General features: G+C 47.3%; 2 protein-coding genes across 6 annotated transcripts in view; one reads left to right on the plus strand and one right to left on the minus strand.

The window, feature by feature from the left end:
- The window catches only part of ZCWPW1 (zinc finger CW-type and PWWP domain containing 1), a 32,481-nt gene extending 31,121 nt beyond the window's left edge, over window positions 1–1,360 (plus strand). For all 4 annotated transcript variants that reach the window (XM_049638864.1, XM_049638865.1, XM_049638863.1 and 1 more), the window contains exons 17-18: window positions 208–339; window positions 889–1,360. In XM_049638864.1, coding sequence (XP_049494821.1) covers window positions 208–339; window positions 889–1,196 — 440 coding nt within the window. In that variant the 3' untranslated portion in view covers window positions 1,197–1,360. The remainder of the gene's footprint in view (window positions 1–207; window positions 340–888) is intronic.
- A 526-nt stretch (window positions 1,361–1,886) lies between these two features.
- LOC125928247 (paired immunoglobulin-like type 2 receptor alpha) lies at window positions 1,887–19,976 on the minus strand. Of its 2 annotated transcripts, XM_049638866.1 has the most exons (7): window positions 18,805–19,959; window positions 18,095–18,484; window positions 7,210–7,404; window positions 3,253–3,283; window positions 2,676–2,725; window positions 2,415–2,446; window positions 1,887–2,245 (listed from the first exon to the last, which is right to left on the minus strand). In XM_049638866.1, the coding sequence occupies exons 1-7, from the start codon at window positions 18,857–18,859 to the stop codon at window positions 2,108–2,110; spliced, it is 891 nt and encodes a 296-aa protein (XP_049494823.1). In that variant the 5' UTR covers window positions 18,860–19,959; the 3' UTR covers window positions 1,887–2,107. The 2 variants fall into 2 exon arrangements, with proteins under 2 accessions (XP_049494823.1, XP_049494824.1); XM_049638867.1 differs by lacking the exon at window positions 2,415–2,446 and having other exon boundaries at window positions 2,156–2,245; window positions 18,805–19,976.
- Window positions 19,977–23,012: the final 3,036 nt, after the last annotated feature.

Raw genomic sequence — 23,012 nt, forward strand, 5'->3', positions numbered from 1 at the left:
AGAGAGAGAGAGAGAGAGAGAGAGAGAGAGAGAGAGAGAGAAATATTTGGGGAAAAGGAAGGAACCAAAAAAAAACTCACTAGATTGAGAATGAGCAGAGGATGTGGGGCACAGACTAACTGTGGGAAGTCTATGGACCCTTGCTGAGCTGTCATTTAGAGAGAAATAAACAAATGTCCTTCATGGTTGTTGGTGGGGGTGATACAGGCATAACAGATGGACGAGATGGGATCCTGCAAAGGAAGACAACAAAGAGATCTCTGGGAAATGAATCTGCAACGCCTGTACGCATAATGGGAAGGAAAGAAGGACACAGGAATTCAGAGCCTGACCAGCCAGGTAAGGCTGAAGTCCTGGGAAAAACTATGGGAAATGCGGTTCAAGTCTGTGTCTCCCTTCCCTGGATCGTTTCTTAACTTTATAGCTTTTTGTTACTTTTAAAAAGAACAAGAATTAAGCATCTCAGATGGTAGAGTGCAGTACACACTGTAGAAACATAATGGTTATTGGTTTGATTTGATCCAAGCACAGGAGAATGGTGAGGAGGGGGGAACAGACATTTATCGAGTATTGCTGTGGGCTGGCTAGATAGACATTTGCTGGCTCCCTTGAATCTTTCAATATCTCTGTGACTGGACATTTGCCATTTTAGAGATAAGGGGATTGAGGCCCAAAGGGTTTATAATTTGCTGAAGACCCATGACAGGCATATGACTAGCATATGGCTAGAATCCAGGTCTTTCTGACTTCAAAGCCCATTTTATTTCTATTGAGAAAGATCATATTTCCTAGAGATATTTTTGTAAATAGGAATGTAGGGGTTTGACTTGTAAAAAGCCAGGACAGATGGCCTAATAGGGCTCTCAGTTTTATCACTTTTTCATCCAGGCCCTAAGAAAAAATTTAAAGCTCCCCAAAGCAAAGCTGCAGAAACCAACTTCCCTGAGGACAAAGAAGCTAGGATGGAGCCAAAGGGCCCGACCCCACCAGCTCATCTTGGGGCTTGTCCCATGGTGGGGAAAGAAGGCTCAAAGTGTCCTCAGGAGGCTGGAAGCGTCCTCCATGACGATGAAACCTCCAGTGACCTGGACCTGGAGCAACTCCTGGAAGATGTTGGAGAAGAGCCGGAGCAGCTGGAGGAGCCACAGTGTGGAGATGACCCTGGGGAGTTCACCACGACCTTCTTTGAGGAATAGCTGTGTGCTCCTGCCTCACCCGCTTCCACAGGAGCAGCAGAGAGAGCCCCTCAGAGGGTCCCTGAGAAGCTACTAAGTGTGGGGTTTGTTCCTCAGCTACAGGTCAATTGGCTAAAGTCACGGCTCTGCAGTTTATGTGTTAATAAAACAGGTTACCGGCTTAAGTGGTTCCATTCGTCTCTAACCACATGCTTCCCTTGGCTTCTCTCCCCGCCCCCCCCACCCCCCCACCCCGGTCCCTGTGGCATGTCCCTGTTTCTGGTGGGAGGCCGGCACAGTACAGGGATCTGGGAAGGCAGTGAGACCCAAGTCCTGGGAGGAGGCCGTCGAGAAGGGCAGGTCTGGGTTCAGACCTGGCTCAGCCACTTACTAGGTGTGTGGCCTTGAGAAAAGCACTAACCATTCTGGGTCTTCTCTTCATGCCTCCGGTGAGTGCATCCAGGACTGTATAAGGTTGTTGGTGATGCTTACATGAGTGATGCACTTAACGCGGTAAATGTTATGGTAGCAGAAGTAGAATGATTAGATAAGGGGGCAGAGTCTGGGCTCTGGGCTGGCTGCCAGTGTTTGGGGTCCCCCACCTGGCCTGAAGGCAGTCACTGAACACCAGCACTGGAGGAGGGATCTCGGGTGTGAGCTACTTTTACAGCTCATTTTTGGCGAGAAGGAAAAGACAGAAGATGCCATCAGTTTCTCTTTAGGTGCCTTCAGGCAAATCCTACTAGTACTTTTATTTTTGTGGGCAAGGGCTGGGACGTTGAAGAGGGAATGGAAGCAGATGGCTCTGTTTCTCTCTGGTCCTTGGTGGCCTTCCACACCCACTGGCTTTTGTCTGTGTCTGGCCAGGGTTATTACTAGAAGCTGTGACCTTCTGTGCAGCTTAGTCTCAGGGAGTCCCCATTCAGTCCTGCTCACTGGGCCTTTACGATAGAATACAGGGTCTCCTGCGGGCTCTCCTTGGGAGGGGTGCAGGGAGGGGCTGCCGGTGACGAGGAGCTGGAGAGGGTGAGGGAGGCATAGAGGATGCCACCGTCATCCTGGGCTTCACCCTGGTGAGAATGAAGAAGAAGGGCTTGAGTGGAAGGGGAGCTGTCCCCAACTTAGAGCGGTAACCCCGTAACTGAGTGCCCCACCAACACCACATTTCCTCTATTCCATCTACCCCACCTTCTCCAAACTTCTTTTTAATTCCTTTAGGCTCTAGTCTGGGCTGCTTACCTTGGGGTCCAGCTTGGGCTCTGTTTTTTGTCCTAGAAAAATTCAAGGTGTGCTGGGGTCAGGTGGCATGTCAGCCAGGGCAGAGAGATGTGCGGGGGGCCTTGGGGAGTGAGATCATCTGCTAGGTCAAGACCAGGGTCAGGCCAGAGGGATGGGTGGGACAGGGAAAGAGGAGAATGCTGAGGCAGGTGTGTGGGCAGGGGGTGTGTGAGGAAGGGCGGACCAAGGTGGAGAGAGGGGAGTGTCACAGTAAGAATTTACCTGTAATCCCGATGTTCTCATACTTCTCCTCAGTGTTTTGGACCGATTCCCTGTGTGCGAAGGAGAGGGCGGGAAGTGCATTAGAGGCTGGGCAGAAGTGGGTTCAAACCTCTGTGGGAGCTCTGCAACCCCCTGACACTCAGGTGAGCCAAGGTTTGAGGCTCTCAGGAGGCCTGGGAGAAGATTGAGAGGCAGTTTGCCGTGTAGCCAGTAGAGGTCCTGAGATTCCCTTGAAGATAGATCATCCCGGAGAAGCGGCTTTGTTGGAAGAGCCATCAGAAGTGTGGTGATGGTCTTCTGGCCGGTGCCCAGGTGGGAAGGGAGAGAGGGGAGGGAAGGGGCTGGGAGAAAGAAAGAATGGAATAGGGAAGATGGGCTGGAGGAAAGGGGAGGATGAAGAAGAGAGCTCTGGAGGGAAGGAAAGAGGGAAAAGGCCTGGTGGTGGAGGAGAGAGAGGTGAGGCTAAAAGCTAAGGAGGGAAGTGGCTCTGAGAAAAGAGGTGTCCACTGGAAGGTGAGGAGGAGAGCTGCTGTCCCCATAAGGACCTTCCTGTTTCCCAAACAGGACAAGCACTCACCTGGCTACGGTTCTGGTTTTAGTCTGCAGACCTGTAGGGGAACAGCAGCATGTCAGGGTGCCATCCACAGAAGGCATCTCTCCTCCCTGCCTTCCTGCTCTGTGTGCTCTGAGACCACCCCTAGAGAGGTCAGGGCAGCGGAACAACTCTGTTGGACCCACCTGGGACTCTTGAGTGGCACCTGCTGGCACTCTGAGGCTGCCCAACCCTGTTCCGTGGTTGTCCTCAACACTAAATCAAGAGAATCGCTCTTGCCTGCTCGCTCTCGCTCTCTCTCTCTCTCTCTCTCTCTCTCTCTCACCCTTTCCCTTTGCTTCCTTTCCCCTTCCTTGAATTCCTCACCCATCCCTCCACCTGCTCCTTCCACTGCTGAGCCCTGGCCCACCCACCTCCTCCTCCCCCTCCTTTGGCCCTTATCATAGACTCACAGCTCTCTCATGCCCTGATACACTGGCTTTCCATGTTTCTCTCCCCTCTCCTGAACCTCATGGCTGGAATCTGTGTCTGCGCTGCAGCCAGTTTCTCTCCACCCTCTGCCACTGAAACCTCTGCTGACACCCTGCCACCATCTCCCCTCCTGTCCTTCTGAGTCTGTCTACAGCATTTCCCAAGGATCAGCCCCTGGTTCACAGACATCCCCTCCACCACCCAACACTATCCTGGGAGGTCCCATCATCGACAGGGACAGCCCTCTGAACACATGGGACTCCTATGTCCCCCCCAACTCTAGTGACCTCCACTCCACTCAGCCATACCCTGGACTCCTTTTTATCCCTGGGATTGAGAACTCTGAAATATTAAATGCCAGCATCATTTTTATACTACAACTTTCTTTCCTTCCAGCTCTCTTTTACTATCAGCCTGTTTGGTATATCTGTGTTTTGACCCTCTGATAATCCACTTTCTTTTGGGCTGTCCAAGCTCCTTGATGATCCTCTACTCTCTACTCCTACCCTTTCACTAGCTCCTTGACTGCCTGTGTTCCCCTATCCTTATGCCACACTTAGCTGACACAGCTCTAATTCTGGATGTGGCTGATGGCAGAGAATGCTATTTGCTTACCTGATATCCATTCATTTCTTACTTTTTAAAAAAGATTTTATTTTTAAGTAATCTCTATACCCAACGTGGGGCTCAAACTCACAACCCCGAGATCAAGAGTCACATGCTGTAGTGACTGAGCCAACCAGGTGCCCCACCATTCATTTCTTCTTACTTAGTTACAGAACCTTGATTTTATTTGGGGTGGCAGTATGCTGCCCTACTGATAGATGTGGGACACAGGAGTACATCCTCGCCAGTAAGATTCAAAGGGAAGTTGGAGGTAAGATTTTCAGGAAGCCTCTTTAAAAGGAGGACAGACAGCTGTGGCATAGTCTTTTTTTCCTTCCTTCCTCCTGTTTCCTGTCTGGGTTCAAAAATAATGGCTGGAGTCTGAGCAGCCATCTTGGATCATGAGGCAACCTTCAGGATAAAAGCCAGTGGCCAGGACAGTGAGCAGGAAAATAGAAGTCTGAGTGCCTAAGGACAATGGCCTCTGCTATCTGCTTCCTCATCCTTTTATATGAGGGAAAACAATAAACTCAGTCTTAGTTAAGCCCTGTTACTTTTGGTCTCTGGTGCCAGCAGGTGAACATAACTCCTAATGAACAAGTCCCAGAGGGTTCTAACCTGCATGAGGAAAAACATGCGGCGATGCTTTTACACAGTTTATGGCTTCTCATCTGAGTTGAATTCTTAAATACTGTCTTCCATTTCCTCAATGACTATGTCACATTTTTCTTCATCTCTAACCCTCATCCTGACTCTAGAGACAACCACTGTGATTTTTCCTCTGCAGAATTAAAAACAATTCCTATACCTTTGAGTTTATCAATGTTTTTATTCATGGCTTTTATGTTTATGTCATATATAGGGAGATCATCAACACTCCATGGTTATAAAATAGTCTCACATGCTTTCTTCTGGTGCTAGGATTCTTCCCCCCACATTTAACTCTTTGATTGATCTCCATGGAATTTATTTTGGTGCAAATTATGAGATAATATTATTTTCTCAGATGGCTGTTCAATTGTTCCATCACCATGTATTGAATTATTCATCTTTCCCCATTGATTAGAAATGCCAGATTTTAACCTACTAAATTCCTGAATATATTTTGACCTGTTTTGTCCTGCCTATATTTGGGCTTTTCTCTTTTAATACATTGGTTTATCTGTGTATGAATATGACAGCATCGAATCATTTTAATTATTGCAGCTTAATAATTACAGGTGCTAGTGCTCACATAGTCCTTATTCTGTGCCAGAATCTGTTCTCAATGAATTACATTTAATTGTCGTGACAACCCCCAGGGTGAGTACTATTATTATTCTCATTTTACCGATGAGTAAGTTGAGGCACAGAGTAATACAACCACTGCACCAGAGTTTCCCCAGCCAGGATTTGAGTGCAGGCAGTCTAGATTCTATGCTGCTCACCTCTGTGCTTTAATATCTGATAGGGCTAATCTCCTCTCACTGAAATCTTTCTCTAGAGGAATTTCAAATTAGTATTGGAGGGTGTTGGGGTGTAAATAATTAATGTCTCTAGCCCTGTCCTCTCTGTTAGCTATAAATGCATACATCCAAATTTCTGATGAACCTCTAGGCTCAGATGCCACACAGGTATGTCTAACATGTCCCAAGCTAAAGAATCAGTATTCCCCACCCCCCCCCACCCTCCACCCCCAAACATGGTCTTTGACCTCTTGTATTCTCTAATTTGCTTGGTGGTTTCATCCAAGTTCTTCCCACTCCCTTGCCCCTGCACCAGCCTGATCACCAAATCCTACTGATTTTCTCTCTTGAACTCTTCCAGAGTCTGGCTCTATCCCTCCACCTACACTGTTACTGCCTTAGATTGGCCTGGCCCACCTCTGGCGCCTCCATCCCGGATGTATCTGGATGGAGAACTGCTTCATGTTGCTTCTAGGAGCAGAGGCTCTTGGGTGTGATTTACAAGGTTCTTCTCCCATCTCTAGCCTCCTCCACTGCATGGAGCTGCTTAGAGTTCTCCCACTGCTTTCCCGTACCTGCAGGGACAGTGACATCTTCACCACCCTCACCACTTGCCTGGCTAATTCTCTTATACTCTTTGAGACTTTCTTAGTGTCACTTCCTATGGGAAGTTCTCCATGATTCCCCTCCTCTGTCCTAGACTACCACAGCTCTTTTCAAATGAGGCAGTCACCTCCTTTCCTCTCCCTCTGCCACTGAGTTCCTTGAAAGCAGGACCCACACTTTATTTACACTTGTATCTCCAATTATAAGCCAGACCCTGCAAGATAAGCCCTCAACCAATGCTTGCTGAGCTGAGCCAACTTCCTTTCCCTTCTGCTCTCTCCTTACTCTTCCAAGAGCTGACCCTCCCCTCCCCGTGAATCAAAAGATGAAGATTAGGGGCGCCTGGGTGGCTCAGTCCGTTGAGCGTCCGACTTGGCTCAGGTCACGATCTTGCGGTCCATGGGTTCGAGCCCCGTGTCGGGCTCTGGGCTGATGGCTCAGAGCCTGGAGCCTGCTTCCGATTCTGTGTCTCCCTCTCTCTCTGCCCCTCCCCCGTTCATGCTCTGTCTCTCTCTGTCTCAAAAATAAATAAACGTTAAAAAAAAAATTAAAAAAAAACCAAAAGATGAAGATTGATGATAAATGATTAAGTCAAGAGACAAAAACTAGAAAATGATCAGATTTGTGGGGCGGGACTGGTCTGGAGCAATGGTTCTCAAACTGGATCACACATAGACACCACTTGTTGAGATCTTTAAAAATGCAGATTCCCAAGCCCAGACCTCAAGGCCAGCAGGGATCTGCATTTTTAAATGCAGGATGACCTGGGGTCATTCTGATACTGGTGGGTTCTGGGAAACATTCAGTCGGGAAACTTGGGGACAAGTCGGAGGCGTAGCCCAGAACCACTTACCTTTGCTTCTCTTCCACCTGAGGAAGACAATCAGTCCCAAAACTGCTATTATGAGCACAACACCAGCCAGTGCCACCCCGACTGCAGCTCCCACACTCAGGGGTGAAGATGCTGAGCTCCCATTGTTCTCTACGACATTGAGGTCAGCTGTGATGGTGGCTGCGGTGGTGGTGCCCTTGGTGGTCGCCTGGGCAGCTGAGAAGACACGAGAATTTAGCAGATTCTCCTCTGGAGGCTTGAGGTATTTGGATGAAACTGTTACATCTCATTCCCTAGTTTGGGGAATATTAAGGGTGGGGAGGAACTCCAAGAAGAAATTAAAAACATGAATGGAATAGTCAATTCCTTAGAAAAAGTACCAAAACCAGAAAGAAGCCAGCCCTAAGAAAACTCAGAGGAAAAAATTAATGAAACCTACGTAGGAATAAATTTATTAGGAAACAGGACAACAGAGAGAATAATAAGTGCAGGGAGTGGTTATTTAGGGGAAAAACAAACAACAAAAAACAAGAAAGAAATAAAACAGACAAGACTCTTGCAAACCTAACAAGAGTTTGTTGAAATCATTTGTGAGTGTATGCTCATTATAGGTTGATAAACTTAAAAAAAACTCTGAATTGGATGATTTTCTGAAACAAACAAAAATTTCTGAAAATGGAGTTAAGAAGTAAGACACTTTCACTGATAGGTAAACAAAGAAGTGAGGACTCTTGGGGCACTGGCCTGGCTCAATCAGAAGAGCAGGCGACTCTTGGTCTCTAGGTCATGAGTTTGAGCTCCACACTGGGGGTAAAGATTACTAAACAAAGTAAATAAACTTAAAAAAAAAAAAAAAAAAAGGAAATGAGAGCCCTATTAAAAACTACCTATCATAAAGATTCCAAGCTCAGGAGGCTTTATGGGTAAATTCTTTTTTTTTTTAATTTTTTTTAATGTTTATTTTTGAGAGAGACAGACAGACAGACAGGACTGTGAGCAGGGGAAGGGCAGAGAGAGAGGGAGGCACAGATCCGAAGCAGGCTCCAGGCTCCCAGCTGTCAGCACAGAGCCTGATGTGGGGTTTGAACTCTCGAACCGTGAGATCATGACCTGAGCTGAAGTCAGATGCTTAACCAACTGAGCCACCCAGCTGCCCCTATGGGTAAATTCTTGTGAAAATTTAAAGAACAAATAATTCCCAGATGGATTCTAGAACACAGGGAAATATGGGAAAGAGGCAATTCTAATTCATTTCATAAAATGATAACATAACCCTGATGCTAATTTATCTATCTATCTATATTTTTTAATGCAGGTTAAAACAACAAAAGGCTGGGTTTTTTACCGATCTGAGTGGAGGAAAATACCCAGTAATTGAGCAGTGGAAGGATAGGTGGGTACAACCTTTGGGAGTGCATTTGTAAAGTGTAACATACCCAGGTGTGCCCTTTGACCCAGTGCTTTCAATGCTAGAAATTTATCCTGTGGAAATGCTGGGCAAGTGTTCAAAGGCCTGTATTTAGGGGTGTTCCTTGCAGCTTTGGGATGCCCCAACAAGCTAAACATCTTTATTTATTTTTTTACTTGTTTTATTTTTTATTTTTAAAAATTTATATCCAAACTAGTTAGCATATAGTGCAACGATTTCAGGAGTAGATTCCTTAGTGCCCCTTACCCATTTAGCCCATCCCCCCTCCCACAACGCCTCCGGTACCCCTCAGTTTGTTCTCCATATTTATGAGTCTCTTCTGTTTTGTCCCCCTCCCTGTTTTTATATTATTTTTATTTCCCTTCCCTTATGTTCATCTGTTTTGTCTCTTAAAGTCCTCATATGAGTGAAGTCATATGATTTTTGTCTTTCTCTGACTAATTTCACTTAGCATAATGCCCTCCAGTTCCACCCACGTAGTTGCAAATGGCAAGATTTCATTCTTTTTGATTGACAAGTAATACTCCATTGTATATATAGACCACATTTTCTTTATCCATTCATCCATAGATGGACATTTGGGCTCTTTCCATACTTTGGCTATTGTTGATAGTGCTGCTATAAACATCGGGGTGCATGTGTCCCTTCAAAATAACACACCTGTATCCTGTGGATAAATGCCTAGTAGTGCAATTGCTGGGTCTAGGGTAGTTCTATTTTTAGTTTTTTGAGGAACCTCCATACTGTTTTCCAGAGTGGCTGCACCAGCTTGCATTCCCACTAAACATCTTTAAATAGGACACTGAGTAAGTAGATACATTGTGATACATTATGGCATGGAGACACTCTGTGGCCTTTGTGTGTGTGTGTGTGTGTGTGTGTGTGTGTGTGTGTTTGTTCATTTTTGGGTGAGAATGCAAGCAGGGAGTGCAGGGAGAAGGGGACAGAGTATCTGAAGCGGGCTCTGACCTGATAGCAGCGACCCCAATGTGGGGCCTGAACCCAGGAATCAAACCATGAGATCATGACCTGAGCCGAAATCAAGAGCCAGACACTTCACTGACTGAGCCACTCTTGCACCTCCCTGCAGCCTTTAAAAAAAAAAAAAAAAAGCGTAACTGTACATGTACTGAACTGGAAAGATAGGGGAATAAAAATAAGTTGTAGAGCAGAATAGTAATGTGGTTTGATTCTATTTGTGTTATGTATCTATATCTGTATCTATATCTGTGAGAGAGGACATTTCCGCAGAAAGAAGTAGTGGCTGGAGAGATAAAGTGCAGAGGGAGGAATAGACTTTTCATTCGACTCCCTTCTGTATTGTTTGAACATTTTTAAAAAGGCAGCATAAGTATTACCAGTACCTTTACTATTTTCACAATTTAATGTTTATCAAAGTTACATAGGCACGTAAGTTAAAAAGTCCACACATTCCATAGTATATAAAGACAGCAGCCCCTGCATAAGCCTCTCACTCCCTTCCCACTCTACAGAGTCAACTGTTTTAGCACCTTTTAGTGCTAAAACCTTTTAGCTGTTTCTTTTGGCATTAACCTTGTATTTCTAAATCACAAGCATACACTGTTGTTACTTGAATGGTTGGAAGTATTGTTGATTTACTTCCTACCATTGAAATCGAGGATTTAGAACTCTCACACCCCTGTTTTCTTCTTTTTACTGGACAGTCCAGCATTCGATGTCCTTTTCATGAGATGGGGTCTTCACTTGGCTTTTGGGACACCATTCTCTTGTGGCTCTTTTCCTGCCTCTCTAGCAGCTGCTTGTTGATTCCTCCTTTTCCCAACCTATAACAGTCATGGGCCCTTCTCAGTTCAGTCCTAGGACCCGCTCTCTATCTACACGCACTTCCCAGATAATTTATCCAGTCCCATGGCATCAACTATCAGCGACAAACTGATCCCACCCAAATTTACATATCCAGTCATCTCTTCCCTGGCTCTCCTGAATCCTGTATCTCACTGCCTACTTACACCTCTGTTTATCTTGTAATGTCTCAAATTACAGAACTCTTGATTTCCTCCCAAACCTGTTCCTACCGCATGTCCCCCTCTCAGTAAATGGCAATGCCATCCTGTAAGAAGCTCAGGCCAAAAGCCTCAGAGTCACCCTTGCTTCTTCTCTCTTTCTTACCCCCCATATCCTATCATCTGCAAATCCTGTCTGCTCAGTCTTCAAAATATAACCAGCATCTCACCTGCCCTTGTTGTCACCCTTCAGGCACATCACCTCTCACTGGTGTCCCTGCTTGTGACCTTGCTCATCTTTACAGTCTTATTCTCTATACAACATCTGGAGGGACACTTGTACAATGCACATCAGCACAGCAGGAAACCCTCACTAGACTCATTACACTGAGTAAAAGTTCTTTTCTTGGCTTTCAAAGCCACACTGGACTGGCCCCCCCACTGCCTGTTCTGATCTCACCTGCTGCCACCATCAGCCTCTTTATCTGATTCAGCCACACACTTGTCCCACCTCATGGCCTCTGCCCTTGCTGATCCCTCTTGACTGGAACATTCTTCTCCAGACCTCTCCCTGACTTCCTACAGATTTGTGCCTAGGCTGGATTTTTATGCTGGCTTCTCTTAGATCCACTCCCCAGCTCCTCTCCACTTGCTTTGTGCCTTTGGAGGCTGGTCTTGGTGGACTCAATCCATGGGCTCTCTCACCAGCTGGTTCCTAGTCAGTAGCCAGTCAGAGTCACCATCCAGAGATGGAAGGAGAGAAGAGGGCAGATCATGGCATAGCCCTTGGTCCCCTGTCCGACAGGTCTTATATTAGGGTTTTCAGAGACACAGAACCAATGGGATATAGAAACAGATGTGGAGTTTTGAGGTGTTGGTTCATGTGATTATGATAGCTGAGAAGCCAGAGTTTGCTATCTCTAAACAAAAGGCCCAGGAAAGCTAGTGATGTAGTTCTAGGCCCAGACCTGTGGGTCTGAGAACCAGGGGGACCAGTGAGATTCCAAAGTCCCAAGAACCAAGAGCTCCAAAGTCTGAGAGCAGGAGAAGTGGAGATCCCTGCCCATCCTCTACTTTTTTGTTCCTTTAGTTCTCTCAAGGGTTTGGATGATGCCCACCCACTGCTAGACTCTTCTGGAAATACCATTACAGACTATCCAGAAAGAATGTCTTATCAGATCTCTGAGCATCCTGTAAGCTCACTCAAAACTAACCATCCCAGATATGTTGACTCTATCTCCCCAGAGGCTACAGCTCATCACTGGGTCCCCCTTCTTCCTACTCTGTTCCTCAGTCCTGGGGATGGTCTTAGGGGTCTCCCATCCCTGACTGGTTTCCCCATCCTGTGCCCTACTCTAAACTCTCCCCAGTCATCCTGTTTGAGTGGCTGCTTCCTGCCAGGACTCTGACTAATGTTCCCAGAGCCTTTGATGTTCCGTCTGAATAGAGTAGCACCCTTAGCAACCTTTATCCCTCAGATTCTGCTCCAGTTCCCTCCTTTTCTCTTTTCACCACCAGTGTACGTGCAGAATTAATTTGTTGGCTTTCCCTTGAGTCTTCTTGCTCATCCACACTTATGTACAAAGAGCATTGTTGTACACATGATTTGCTCTTTTTTTTTTTTTTGCTGCTGTTTCCCCAGTGTCCAGATTAGCACTCGACATATAGTAGGTATTCAGTCAATATTTGTTGAATGAATGCATGAGATAATTTTCTCTTAGAATTTCAAGTCATTCAACCATTGTTTTCCAGCTTCCTCTGTTACTATGGAGACCGCCAAAGCCATTGTGATTCTTGAATCTCCTGCAGCCTGTTTCTTTCCTCCTTGGAAATTTGTTGGATTTTCTTTTTATCCCTGACGTTTTGAAATTTCATGTTGTAGTGTCCTGAAGTAGGTCTTTTTATTTGTAACCATTTTTCTGGGCTTCTTTGTTCTGGAACATTTCTAGAGTTATCTAGGATATTTTCTTTCAATGGCCTTATCTCTTCTCTGTGTCTGGAACTCCTGTTATTCAGAGGCTGGAGCTCTTGGGCCAATCCTCAGTTTTTCTTATCTTATAGTTTCTGTATTGAAAGGGCGGGCCTAGCCAGCCGACTCCATCTTGTTCTGTGTCCTTCACCTTGACCACACCTCCTCCCCTTCCGTACCCCCCCCCCCCCCCCCCCCCCCCCCCCCCCCCGCCTAACAGGACTTGGACCCTTCCCCAGCCAATCGGCTGAGGCCATAGCCATTACCTCACCAACAGCCCCTAGGCCCCAATAAAACCTTTGTCCTTTTGAAACTCGCTCTCTCTCCCCGGTATCTCACTGCTGCGTCAGTGCAGGTAGGGGATTGAGCTCGAGCTAGCTCGAATAAAGGCTCTTTTGCTTTTGCATCAGACTCGGCTCCCTGGTGGTCTTTGGGGATCATGAATTCTGGGCATAACAGTATGACTTTACTATGGCAAATGGAAGAAATGACCACAAACTGGGTGACTTAAAACAATAGAAGTTTAGTTTCTCACAGTTCTGGAGGCCACAGGTCAGTGAGCAAGGTGTCACGGGCCGCAAAACCTCAGGAGGCTCTGGGGGAGAGTCTGTTGCCTACTTCTCCAGTTTCTCGAGGCTACACCACTGAGTCTCTGCTCTGTGATCATATTGCCTTCTGTGATAGGTTCCCTCTACCTCCCTCTTAGAAGGAGGCTCCTGTTTGCATGTAGGGCCCATCCAGCTAATCCCAGGTTTCTTCACCTCAGAAGTCTTAGCTAAATCGTATCCCTTACCATGGAAGGTAATAATCATTAGTTTTGGGGACTGGGATATGAACACGTCTTTGTGGGGGCCGCTATCCAACCCACCAGTTCCCAAATCTGTGACTCTTTGTCTACCTTCTGCGAGATTTCCGTCAAGTTCTTCTTGCAACTCTTTAACCGAGTTTTCTATATTTGCCGTTATATCTTAAATTCTCAAGAGCTCCTTGTTTGTTTGGAAAGCTCCCTCTGTTATACAGGCTTGCGCTCTCTTAACTTTCTGAGGACGGTAGTTATCTGAGTTTCATTCTTCCTCCATTATTTTGATTTTTTCCAGGAACCCCCTCCCCCCCTCCCCACTGCATTGGTTTTGCTGTGTATTTCATGGGGGAAGGATTCCTTAAGTGTTGAATGCAATCATATTTTTAAAAAAATCGTTTTTAACATTTATTCATTTTTGAGAGACAGAGAGCATGAGTGGGGGAGGGGCAGAGAGAGAGAGAGAGAGAGAGAGAGGGAGACACAGAATCCGAAGCAGGCTCCAGGCTCTGAGCTGTCAGCACAGAGCCTGACGCAGGACTTGAACTCACGGACAGCAAGATTATGACCTGAACTGAAGTTGGACGCTTAACTGAATGAGCTACCCAGGCACCCCTGAATGTAATCATATTTTTAAATGGCATCTCTAGCCTCAGGCATTCCAGGCACAGCAGAGACAAATGGTCAATCATCAGGACTGGGGGATTCCATGCGAGGCCAAGACCCCATCTTGCTGCCTTGGTTGCCAGTGTGTTGCCATGCTTGGTTGCCATGCTGATTGGTAGCTGTGTATGTGGTCTGGGAGAAAGTGCTTGTTAGCTAGTGGGCTGTAGGATGTTAGGCTTTCTGAATCCTTTCTGAGCCCATCAGATAGATTTCCTAGAGAAAAATCTCCTGATTTCTTGCCCATGGTAGGGTAGGGGATACCAGCTGGGCTATCCTGAGTCCTAGGAGGCATCTAAGGGGGTAAGGCATTTAGGATCTCATCAGTTCACCAAGTCTCCAGTTTTAAAGACTGAACCCTTGCCCCCAGGTATGCCTAGGACTGCCCCCAGAGTCCCTCTGGTCCATTCTTTCTAGAAAGCAAATCTCCAGTCTCTGCTGGGTGGGGAGGGGGTGTAGAAGTTTCCCTGCTTCTTTTTATTGTTTTAAAACTTTTAAATGTTTATTTATTTTTGAGAGAGAGAAAGAGACAGAGTGTGAGTGGGGAGGTGCAGAGAGAGAGGGAGACACAGAATCTGAAGCAGGTTGCTGACAGCGCAGAGCATGACCTGGGGCTCGAACTTGCAGCCTGACCTGGAGCTCAAACTCTCAAACTGAGAAATCATGACCTGAGCTGAAATCAGCTGCTTAACCTACTGAGCCAACCAGCCGCCCCTCCCTGCTTCTTAAATACATTATCACCTAGTCTTCCACCTTTCCAACCCCCTTTTACTCCCACTGTCAGGGGTTCTGGGGTGGCTCTTCCTAAACCGTTGAGGGGTTTTGCAGTGTAAGAATTGCCTTTCTTTTGGCGCTCCCCACTGCCAAGATTATGCCAAGATTAAGATTATGGCTTAGCTCCCCTGGTCTCCTAAGCAGATACATTAGTCTATGTCTTTCCAGCTTCCCAAATATTGTTTTTCACCACATAGCTCACATATTTTTTTGTCCCTGTGGATTTTTGTCTTAAAAAATTCTCTTTGGGGGGCACCTGGGTGGCTCAGTCGGTTAAGCATCCAACTCTTGATTTTCGTTGAGGTCATGATTTCATAGTTGGTGAGATTGAGCCCTGTGTTGGGCTCCATGCTATCAGCATGCTTGGGATTTTCTCTGTCCATTTCTGCCCCTCCCATGCTCTCTCTCTCAAAATAAATCAATGAACTTAAAAAAAATTATCTTTGCTGTCATTTTAGTAGGGTTTGGTAGGGAGAGGATGTAAACATGCATATAACCCACCGTCTTGGCCAGAATTTGTGCAATATTTTATAGTGAAAATTTAAAAAGATGAATATTCAGAAATAATGTTGCATATTAATAATAAAAATAAAAGATTTAAAGGAAAGCAATATCTCTTGTGAGATATTGACATGGTCTTTAGAAGAACACACCCAAGGTTATTGAGGGCTATAAAACAGGAACCATTTCTGGGTGGAAGATTGTATATTGCACTGACTTCTGTTTTCATCAATTGCTTTCTAGATTTAATGCAATTCCAATGTAAGTGCTACCAATAGGTGTTTTCCTCAGAACCGGGCAAACTTATTCCAACATTTATGTGAAACAACAGGCCAAAACAATAATAAAGTTTTTGAGGAAGTAATGTGGTTCTGATGGAAATAGTCTTGTCAGCCACTGAAACATGACCAAGTTATAATCACTAAAACAGAGTGGTAGTGATATAAGAAAAGACAGAACAGTGAAATGGAGATGACAGACCAGAAAGGATGCTATTCTACAAAAAGCCCGGCCTAGGAGTCAATGGAGAAGAGAAAAATTATCCCATAAATGGGGTTGGGACAATTGATTCGTTTCTTGGTATGAAGATCAGTTTAATTCTTCACCTCATACCATATATCAAAATAAATTCTCACTATATTAATGTGTTTTATTGTGAAGTCATATAAAAATCAGAATAAATTAGGGGCACCTGGGTGGCTCAGTTGGTTAAGCATCCTACTTTGGTTCAGGTCATGATTGCAAGGTTCTAGAGTTCAAGCCCAGCATCAGGCCGTGTGCTGACAGCTCAGAGACTGGAGCCTGCTTTGGATTCTGTGCCTCCCTCTCTCTCTGCCTTTCCCTCCATCTGTGTCTCTCTCTCTTAAAAATAAATAAACATTTAAAAAATTAAAAATAAATTAATAATTTAAAAAATCAGAAGAAATTAAAATCTTTTCAGCCCCTAGGGGATATAGGATTTTTTGGCTAAGAAATAAAAGAGAAAATTATAAAGGAGAATACAATGAGATTTGCCTACAAAAGGAAAAAACATCTGTATGTAGAAAATATTGTTAAACTAGCCACAAACTTATCAGTTCTATTTGCTGCAAATATTCCTTTAGGGTGATGTCTTTGCATGGTGGCACCTCACTTGGATTAAAAAAATGTTTCTTTTTATTACTTTCCTGTATTTTTTAAAAATATGAGTATAGATATCCAATTAATTGTATTAATTGAAAAATTAATTTACTGATGAAAAACTCATAGTAAATGTGACTGAAGTGAGAAATGAGGAAAGTTGGAGGATCAGGGAAGGAGGAAGAGGGGTCTGGGGAGAGCGAAAACCTCTCAAAAAAGGCCTTTTAAGGGAATATGGAGGAGGTGCCAGAAATAGAAATCCAACGCTGTCTTGCTAAATTCAGGTTGTGAGCCACTTTCTATTTGCTCTGAAACCAGCATGGTGGCCAGATGGGACAGTGGTTTACCAAGGGTGGGGTCACGGAGAGTATCCTTCCACTCAGGAGCAGTGATACGTTGTTAGAATTGTCAGTGCAAGTGATTATAAAGAGCAGACCTGGGATTTTTCGTTTTTAAGGAATTTTCTACGGATAATATCTACAGACAGTGCATCCCCTAGTGCCTGCTCCTGGGAAGGGCTCCCTCCCCAACTGCTCTGGAGACCGACAAACCAAGGTTCCCAAGGCCTGCTGGGTAACATGGGAAGATCTGCTGCTGTAACACATCCCGTTCCTGGGTTAAAATAGGTGAAGACAGCAATAGGATCAGGTCAGCTGTGAAGCTGAGCAGCTACTAGGTTAAGAGTGGAGGCTCTGGGGTTAAACGGGGTTCAAGTCCTGCCTGCGCCATGCGTGTGGCTTTGGGCAGGCGTTTAGGCTCTTTGAGCCTCAGTTTCCCTATCTGTAACAGGAAGATAAGAGCAGTGCCTACTGTTACTGTGGGGTCGCGGGGAAGATTGTTAACCAGGGTGACGTACACCTAGTTGTTCAACCTGACACAGTGCATGGTAAGTGGCAGCTGCCATATTTCTGCTGTCGATGGCATGTCTCAAAGGCCAGGATGGAGGAGCAAGATCGGAGTGGACAGTGGGGACGGTGCAGGCAGAGGTGGGGACCAGAGGTGGGGGGGGGGCAAGGAGGGTAAAGAGGATGGAGGCAGGGGAAGAGGGGGGTGGGAAAGGAAAGGAGGGAAGGGGCTGGGGCAGGGAGCATCGTGGGCCAGGTTCCGAGGAGCAGAGCAGGAGAAGGACGCAGGGGGGACTGGGAAAAGAGGTAATGGGGCGTGGCCAGGGGACAGGGGTCTTGGGTCATAATTGGGTACCTGCTGTGTGGGCTGGGTTGAGCCCGCGACTGTGGGGAGACACAAGACTGGGGGCTGGCAGGGGCTACTCACAGGGACACAGGACAAAGGGAAGGCAGACCACGTCCTGAAGAAGTCAAGTCCACCTGGACAGCGTGGGGTGAGGGGAGGGAGGCAAGACTGGAGGCCCAGCTTGAAGCAAGAAGGGAGGATTCCTGGGCAGCCTGGAAGATGCTGAGGCTGGGGGAGCGGGGTGGGGACTGGCTCCGGAGGGGGCAGTGAGGGGGATGGGCAAGGAAGCCCAGGCAGCCCAGGTTTGGGGAGATCCAGGAGAAAGAGTAAAGTTGGCAGAGGCCTGGGGAGGGGAAAGGGGTGGGGAGAGGAGTTTGAGAGAAGGGGTAAGCAGGAAGATTGGGGCCTGGGCCAGGCCTGGGGGATGAGGGCACCCTGCAGGGTGGGTGTGGTGGCTGCCGGGCAGCTGGACTCACCGTTGGTAATGGTGAGTTTGGTCCCTGGGATGGACTGCCACACCTGTTTGTTGTCTCTTAGCGTTTCCACTTGGACCCGGCAAAAGTACCTATTCTCATCTTCTTTCCGCAGGTTCCGTATACACAGGGTGCCGGAGTTCTGACCCTCTCTCAATTCCAGGGAGATCCGGTTCTTGTAATCCTTATGGATAAAACGCTGGGTACTGTTGTAGATGACCTCTCCATGGAAGTCTGTCCGTCTGACAGCTATACTCAGTCTGGGATCCTTGGCTAACTCCCAGCAGTAGAAGTAGGAGAAAGAGATGCAGGTGTAACCACCCTCGGGGGCTGAGAGAGACGCTGGTTGGTTGATCCCAAAGTCAGTGTTTGGATTGCATTCTTTTGAGCTGCCTGGAGGAGAGAGAGGAGACTTTGAGCCACTGGGAGAGATGAGGACGATAACCCCAGACCTTCTGGCACCCTCACTCACAGAGCACACCAAGTGTGACAGATGGGAGGACTGGCCCTCTGGCCTGGGTGTCCCCCTTGCCGGGCTTGGGGTAGGGAGGAAGGTGAAGGGTTGGGGAGGACCTGGCACCATGGGACCAGCCCGCTGGAGCTGGGAGGCCTGGCCGGCTACCCCAGCAGACCCCTTCTCCAGCTGCCCAGCCACAGCCCTTCCTGGGGACTCCTGGCCCTCAGGGCAGAGCCAGGGTGTCCTGGACACTCACCAGCCTGCAGAGATGCCGGCAGCAGCAGCAGGGACAGCAGCAGGGACGGACCCATTGCCTCACTCTCCTCCCAGGAGAGGAGAAGCCAAGTAGCTCTGTCAAGGCCAGAGGGCAGGCCCTACAGAGGTGCCTCCTCGGGGAGTCCAGAGGAACGTGGAAAGCGTGGATCAGGTTCCTTCGGAAGAGCAAGGGAGGGTGAGCTTCCCCAAACTCGCGGGCCCCCGGAGTACCCAGCACTTCCTTTATCAATCTGGTTTCTTCTTTTTCTACATTGCAAAAGCGCCTCCCTTGTGGTCAGTGCACAGAGAGCCGTGAGAAAGGCCCCCAACTTCTTTCTTCACATGGAGGGCCATAGTTCATGGCCTTTCTTCACATGGCCATGGTTCATGGTTCTTTCTTCACATGGCCACCCCACACCTTGGCCATCTGTGGCCTCGCCTCTTCCATCTCAGCTCCTGGCCACCTCTCCTCAGGAGTCAGTCTCTGTCTCTCCAGCTCTCCTTCTCACTGGCTCTCGGCATCTCCTGGCCTCTTTCTGTCGTCCAGGTGAAAGGCTGCAGCAGGACCAGTTTGGCTCTTCCAGCCAGAGGACAGGCAACCATGAGTCTCTGCCCAGCTAACGCCTCCCCAGAGGAAGGAGGAGGGACCCACTGGTGATCAGATGGCCTCCACCCCAGCACCAGGCACCAAGGACACCCAACTTGCACCTGGCCGCTCTCCCTGCCAGCAGGGGCTCCCCTGCCTAGGACCCAGGCCTATCAGGCTCCTTCCCTCCCCTGGTCAGCTCCTTTTGTGCAGTCTCACACCATCCCTGGGGTTAAGAGGTGAGGGTGGGCCTTCTTGAGCCCATGCCTCGACCCACAGGAGGCAAGACTTGATCAGCAGGCCCCTCTGTCCTCCACTCCACAGATGAGGAGACCAAGGGCTCAGAGAAGCCCTGCCTCAGGTCATGTGACCCTTGAGGCAGGTCCAGGACTCAAACTCCAGTCTCGCTGAGTCCACAGAGCCTTCTGCTCCTTCTGGATGCTCCCACCAAGTTGCACCACACAACCTTGGGCCTTGGCTCCCTTCTGGGGGGTAAGCCCCAGGAGGCTGTATTTTTATAATGCCCCTTAGGTCATTCCCTCCACAGCTGTGAGAGCCCTGGCTAATTGGGAGCCTTCCTTGAGCAGGGGGGAAATAAGGCCCAGAGCAGTAATGAGTCACCCTCCGGATGGTCCCTGGACCGTCTCCAATCGAGGGCACTGCCAGCCTGTGACTGCTGGTGGGTGGGGATGAGATACTGGGGCTGAGACCATTGGTGACTCTCTGTGCTGGTTTTAGGAGGCTCAGCTCCCTCCCTCCCCAGAATGAGGTTGGCATTGGCTTACTCAGTAGATGGTGGGGATTGGAGAACATGATTTCATCACAGGAAGTGGCCCCATCTTCTGGAGGCCGAAGCAAGAAGACCAGCTTCCTTTCTCAGTTGCTTCCTCAGTCCTAATTTTCCCCCACGCTTCTCCCAGGGCCTTCCAGGCAGCCCCTGCCCTGTCCCTGTGTCTGCATTTCTTGCACTTCCTCCTAGGCCCCAGGAGACAGGTTCTGCATTTTCATGGAATCCCCTTCTCTGAGCCAGGCCCTAAACATCCATTGCCTCATTTTCAGCCCTACAACATTGGGTGGTGGATTTGTTGTTTTTCTATTTTCACCATCAGGAAACTGAGGCACCATCAGGAAGCAGCCTTAATGTCATGGAGTCCACTGGGCTGTGAAAGACATTTGGGTGAATGGTGACAGCTGGAAAGGTGGACAGAAGAGAGGACAAAGGACCGACTGCCTTTTTGGGAGTTCCTCTAGAGGGTGGCCTGCCCTGTCTGAGGGGTGACATCTGAATTTTATTCCCACCTTACCTCCCTGGCTGTGGAACCTGGCTGGACAGTCTCTTCTTTGCCAGGTCACCCAAGGAGGGGGCTGGACCCCACTAGGGGGTGCCCCAGCCCCTTCTGTTGGGCAGCGTGGCATGTTTACTCAACAGGCTCTGGGTCACTTTGGCAGAGTACCTGTCGCCCAGGTGCCTCAGGCCCTGCCTCTCCCATATACGATCTCCCTAGATGCAAGCTGCACATTCCATGCCATGTTCAAGCCCCTGGCCCCAGTGGGATCCCTATGAGACTTAAAATTAGGAGGCATGATTTCTGCTCACAGATGGTGTGTGGTCTTTGTGTTTGTTCACCCTCCCTTGTCCTGGTAGCATGAGAGGGCCCTGTAATCAGCATTAAGCTGTGGCTCTACTCACAGAGGGGCTTCTGGAAGGAGGAGGGCCTGGTGTTTTGTGATTCCCTGATGGGCAGAGCCTAAATGCAGGTTTTTAGCCCAGGGGGTGGCTGTGGGGGAGGGGTCAGGAGTGGGGGAGGGGTCAGGGACAGAGTGAGGGCTATGAGCTGTGGACCACAATTTGAGAATACGGCTTACATCTTCCTCCAAGTTCTCCTAAGTTTCTGTTCTCCCTTCCTCATTGGCCACATCTGTCACTGTCCCAGTCCCTTCCCCTCCATGGCACCTCACCCTGCTCCTGCTTTTCCCCCAAGATCAGGAGTAAGGCAAAGATGTCTGCTCTCACTACCTCCATTCATTGTGGTGGAGGTTCTAGCTTATGCAATAAGGCAAGACAAAGAGGTAAAATTGTTCTGTGTTTTCTGAGAATCTGTATTTATGTATTTGGCAGTCATTCATCACATGGCAATTGTATTGACTTTTTTTTTTTTTAATTGCATTCTTGATGCTCTGGCACTTGTGGCCTTGCTGACTGGGAAGAGATGGCCCCTCCCAAGGCTAGCCTATTCTTAGATCTAGGGAAAAGCCTCCCAGCATGCCTTTCATATGCAAACTAACCCATGAGACCCGTACTCTAAAACACTACTTTTATCTAATTCTCACACACCAATCCAGTATTTCCTCTGCCCTGAGTCAACCCTGTCCTCGGTGCCAGACAACTAAAAATAACACTTGTAACCCAAGGCCCATTCAAATTAGTCAAACTAGCCAATCCTAAACTGGTTCCTCTTCCTTATCTTGTCTTGCCAGGGGAAAACATAATAAAGGCTGTGATCTATGCCTTCTGCTTGGTCTTGCTTCTGCCTCCTCTAGTGTTTCCCCAGGTGGCCCTCTATGGCATGGCATTTTCCTTCTCTGCAAGAAATGTCAGTTATAAAAACCTTTCAGTGTCATTACCCTCTCTGTGTCATCACTCAGTCTCCTGTATAAATTAAAACTCTGTGGGTATAAGAATTGAGCCAAAAGGCATCCAGATTGAAAAGGAAGAAATAAAAACTCTTTATTTACAGATGACTTGGTGCTTTATGTAGCCAATCCAATGGAATCAACAAAAAAACCCACTAGAACTATAAGTGACTTAAGCAAGTTCACAGGAATCAAGAGCAATACACAGAAATCAATTGTTTCCTATATACTAATGACAAAAAATGGAAGTCAAATGAAAACACTATCACTTACAATAGCTACAAAAATATGAAATATTTAGGGGTGCCTGGGTGGCTCACTCAGTTAGGTGTCTGACCTTGGCTCAAGTCATGATCTCACAGTTCGTGGGTTCAAGCCCTGCGTTGGGCTCTGAAATGACAGCTCAGAACCTAGAACCTGTTTCAGTTCTTTGTCTCCCTCTCTCTCTGCCCCTCCCTCGCCCACACTCTGTTTTTCTCTTCAAAATAAATAAACATTAAAAAATATTTTTTAAAAATATTAGGGGTACCTGGGTGGCTCAGTTGGTTGAGCATTTGACTTCAGCTCAGGTCATGATCTTGCCGTTCATGGGTTTGGGACCTGTATCGGGCTCTTTGCTGACAGCTTGGAGCCTGGAGCCTGCTTTGGATTCTGTGTCTCCCTCTCTCTCTGTTCCTCCCCTGCTCACACTGTGTTCTGTCTCTCAAAAACAAACATTAAAAATTTTTAAAAAATATGAAATACTTATAACAGAATATGTGCAAGATCCAAACAGAACTAGAAAACATTACTGAGATAAATTAAAGATTGACGAATGGAGATTTCCTACGTAAGTATGAACAGTATCAATGCTGTTCAGAAGTCAGTTCTCTCCAAATTAATATGTAAATATAACACAATCTCAGTCATAGTCCCAGTAAGCTGTTTTGTAGAAATTGGAAGCAATTCTAAAATTCCTATAGAAATTCAAAGTACTTAGTACTTAGAAT

The sequence above is a fragment of the Panthera uncia genome, chromosome E3 (genome assembly GCF_023721935.1).
Source record: "Panthera uncia isolate 11264 chromosome E3, Puncia_PCG_1.0, whole genome shotgun sequence".
Lineage (NCBI taxonomy): Eukaryota > Metazoa > Chordata > Mammalia > Carnivora > Felidae > Panthera > Panthera uncia.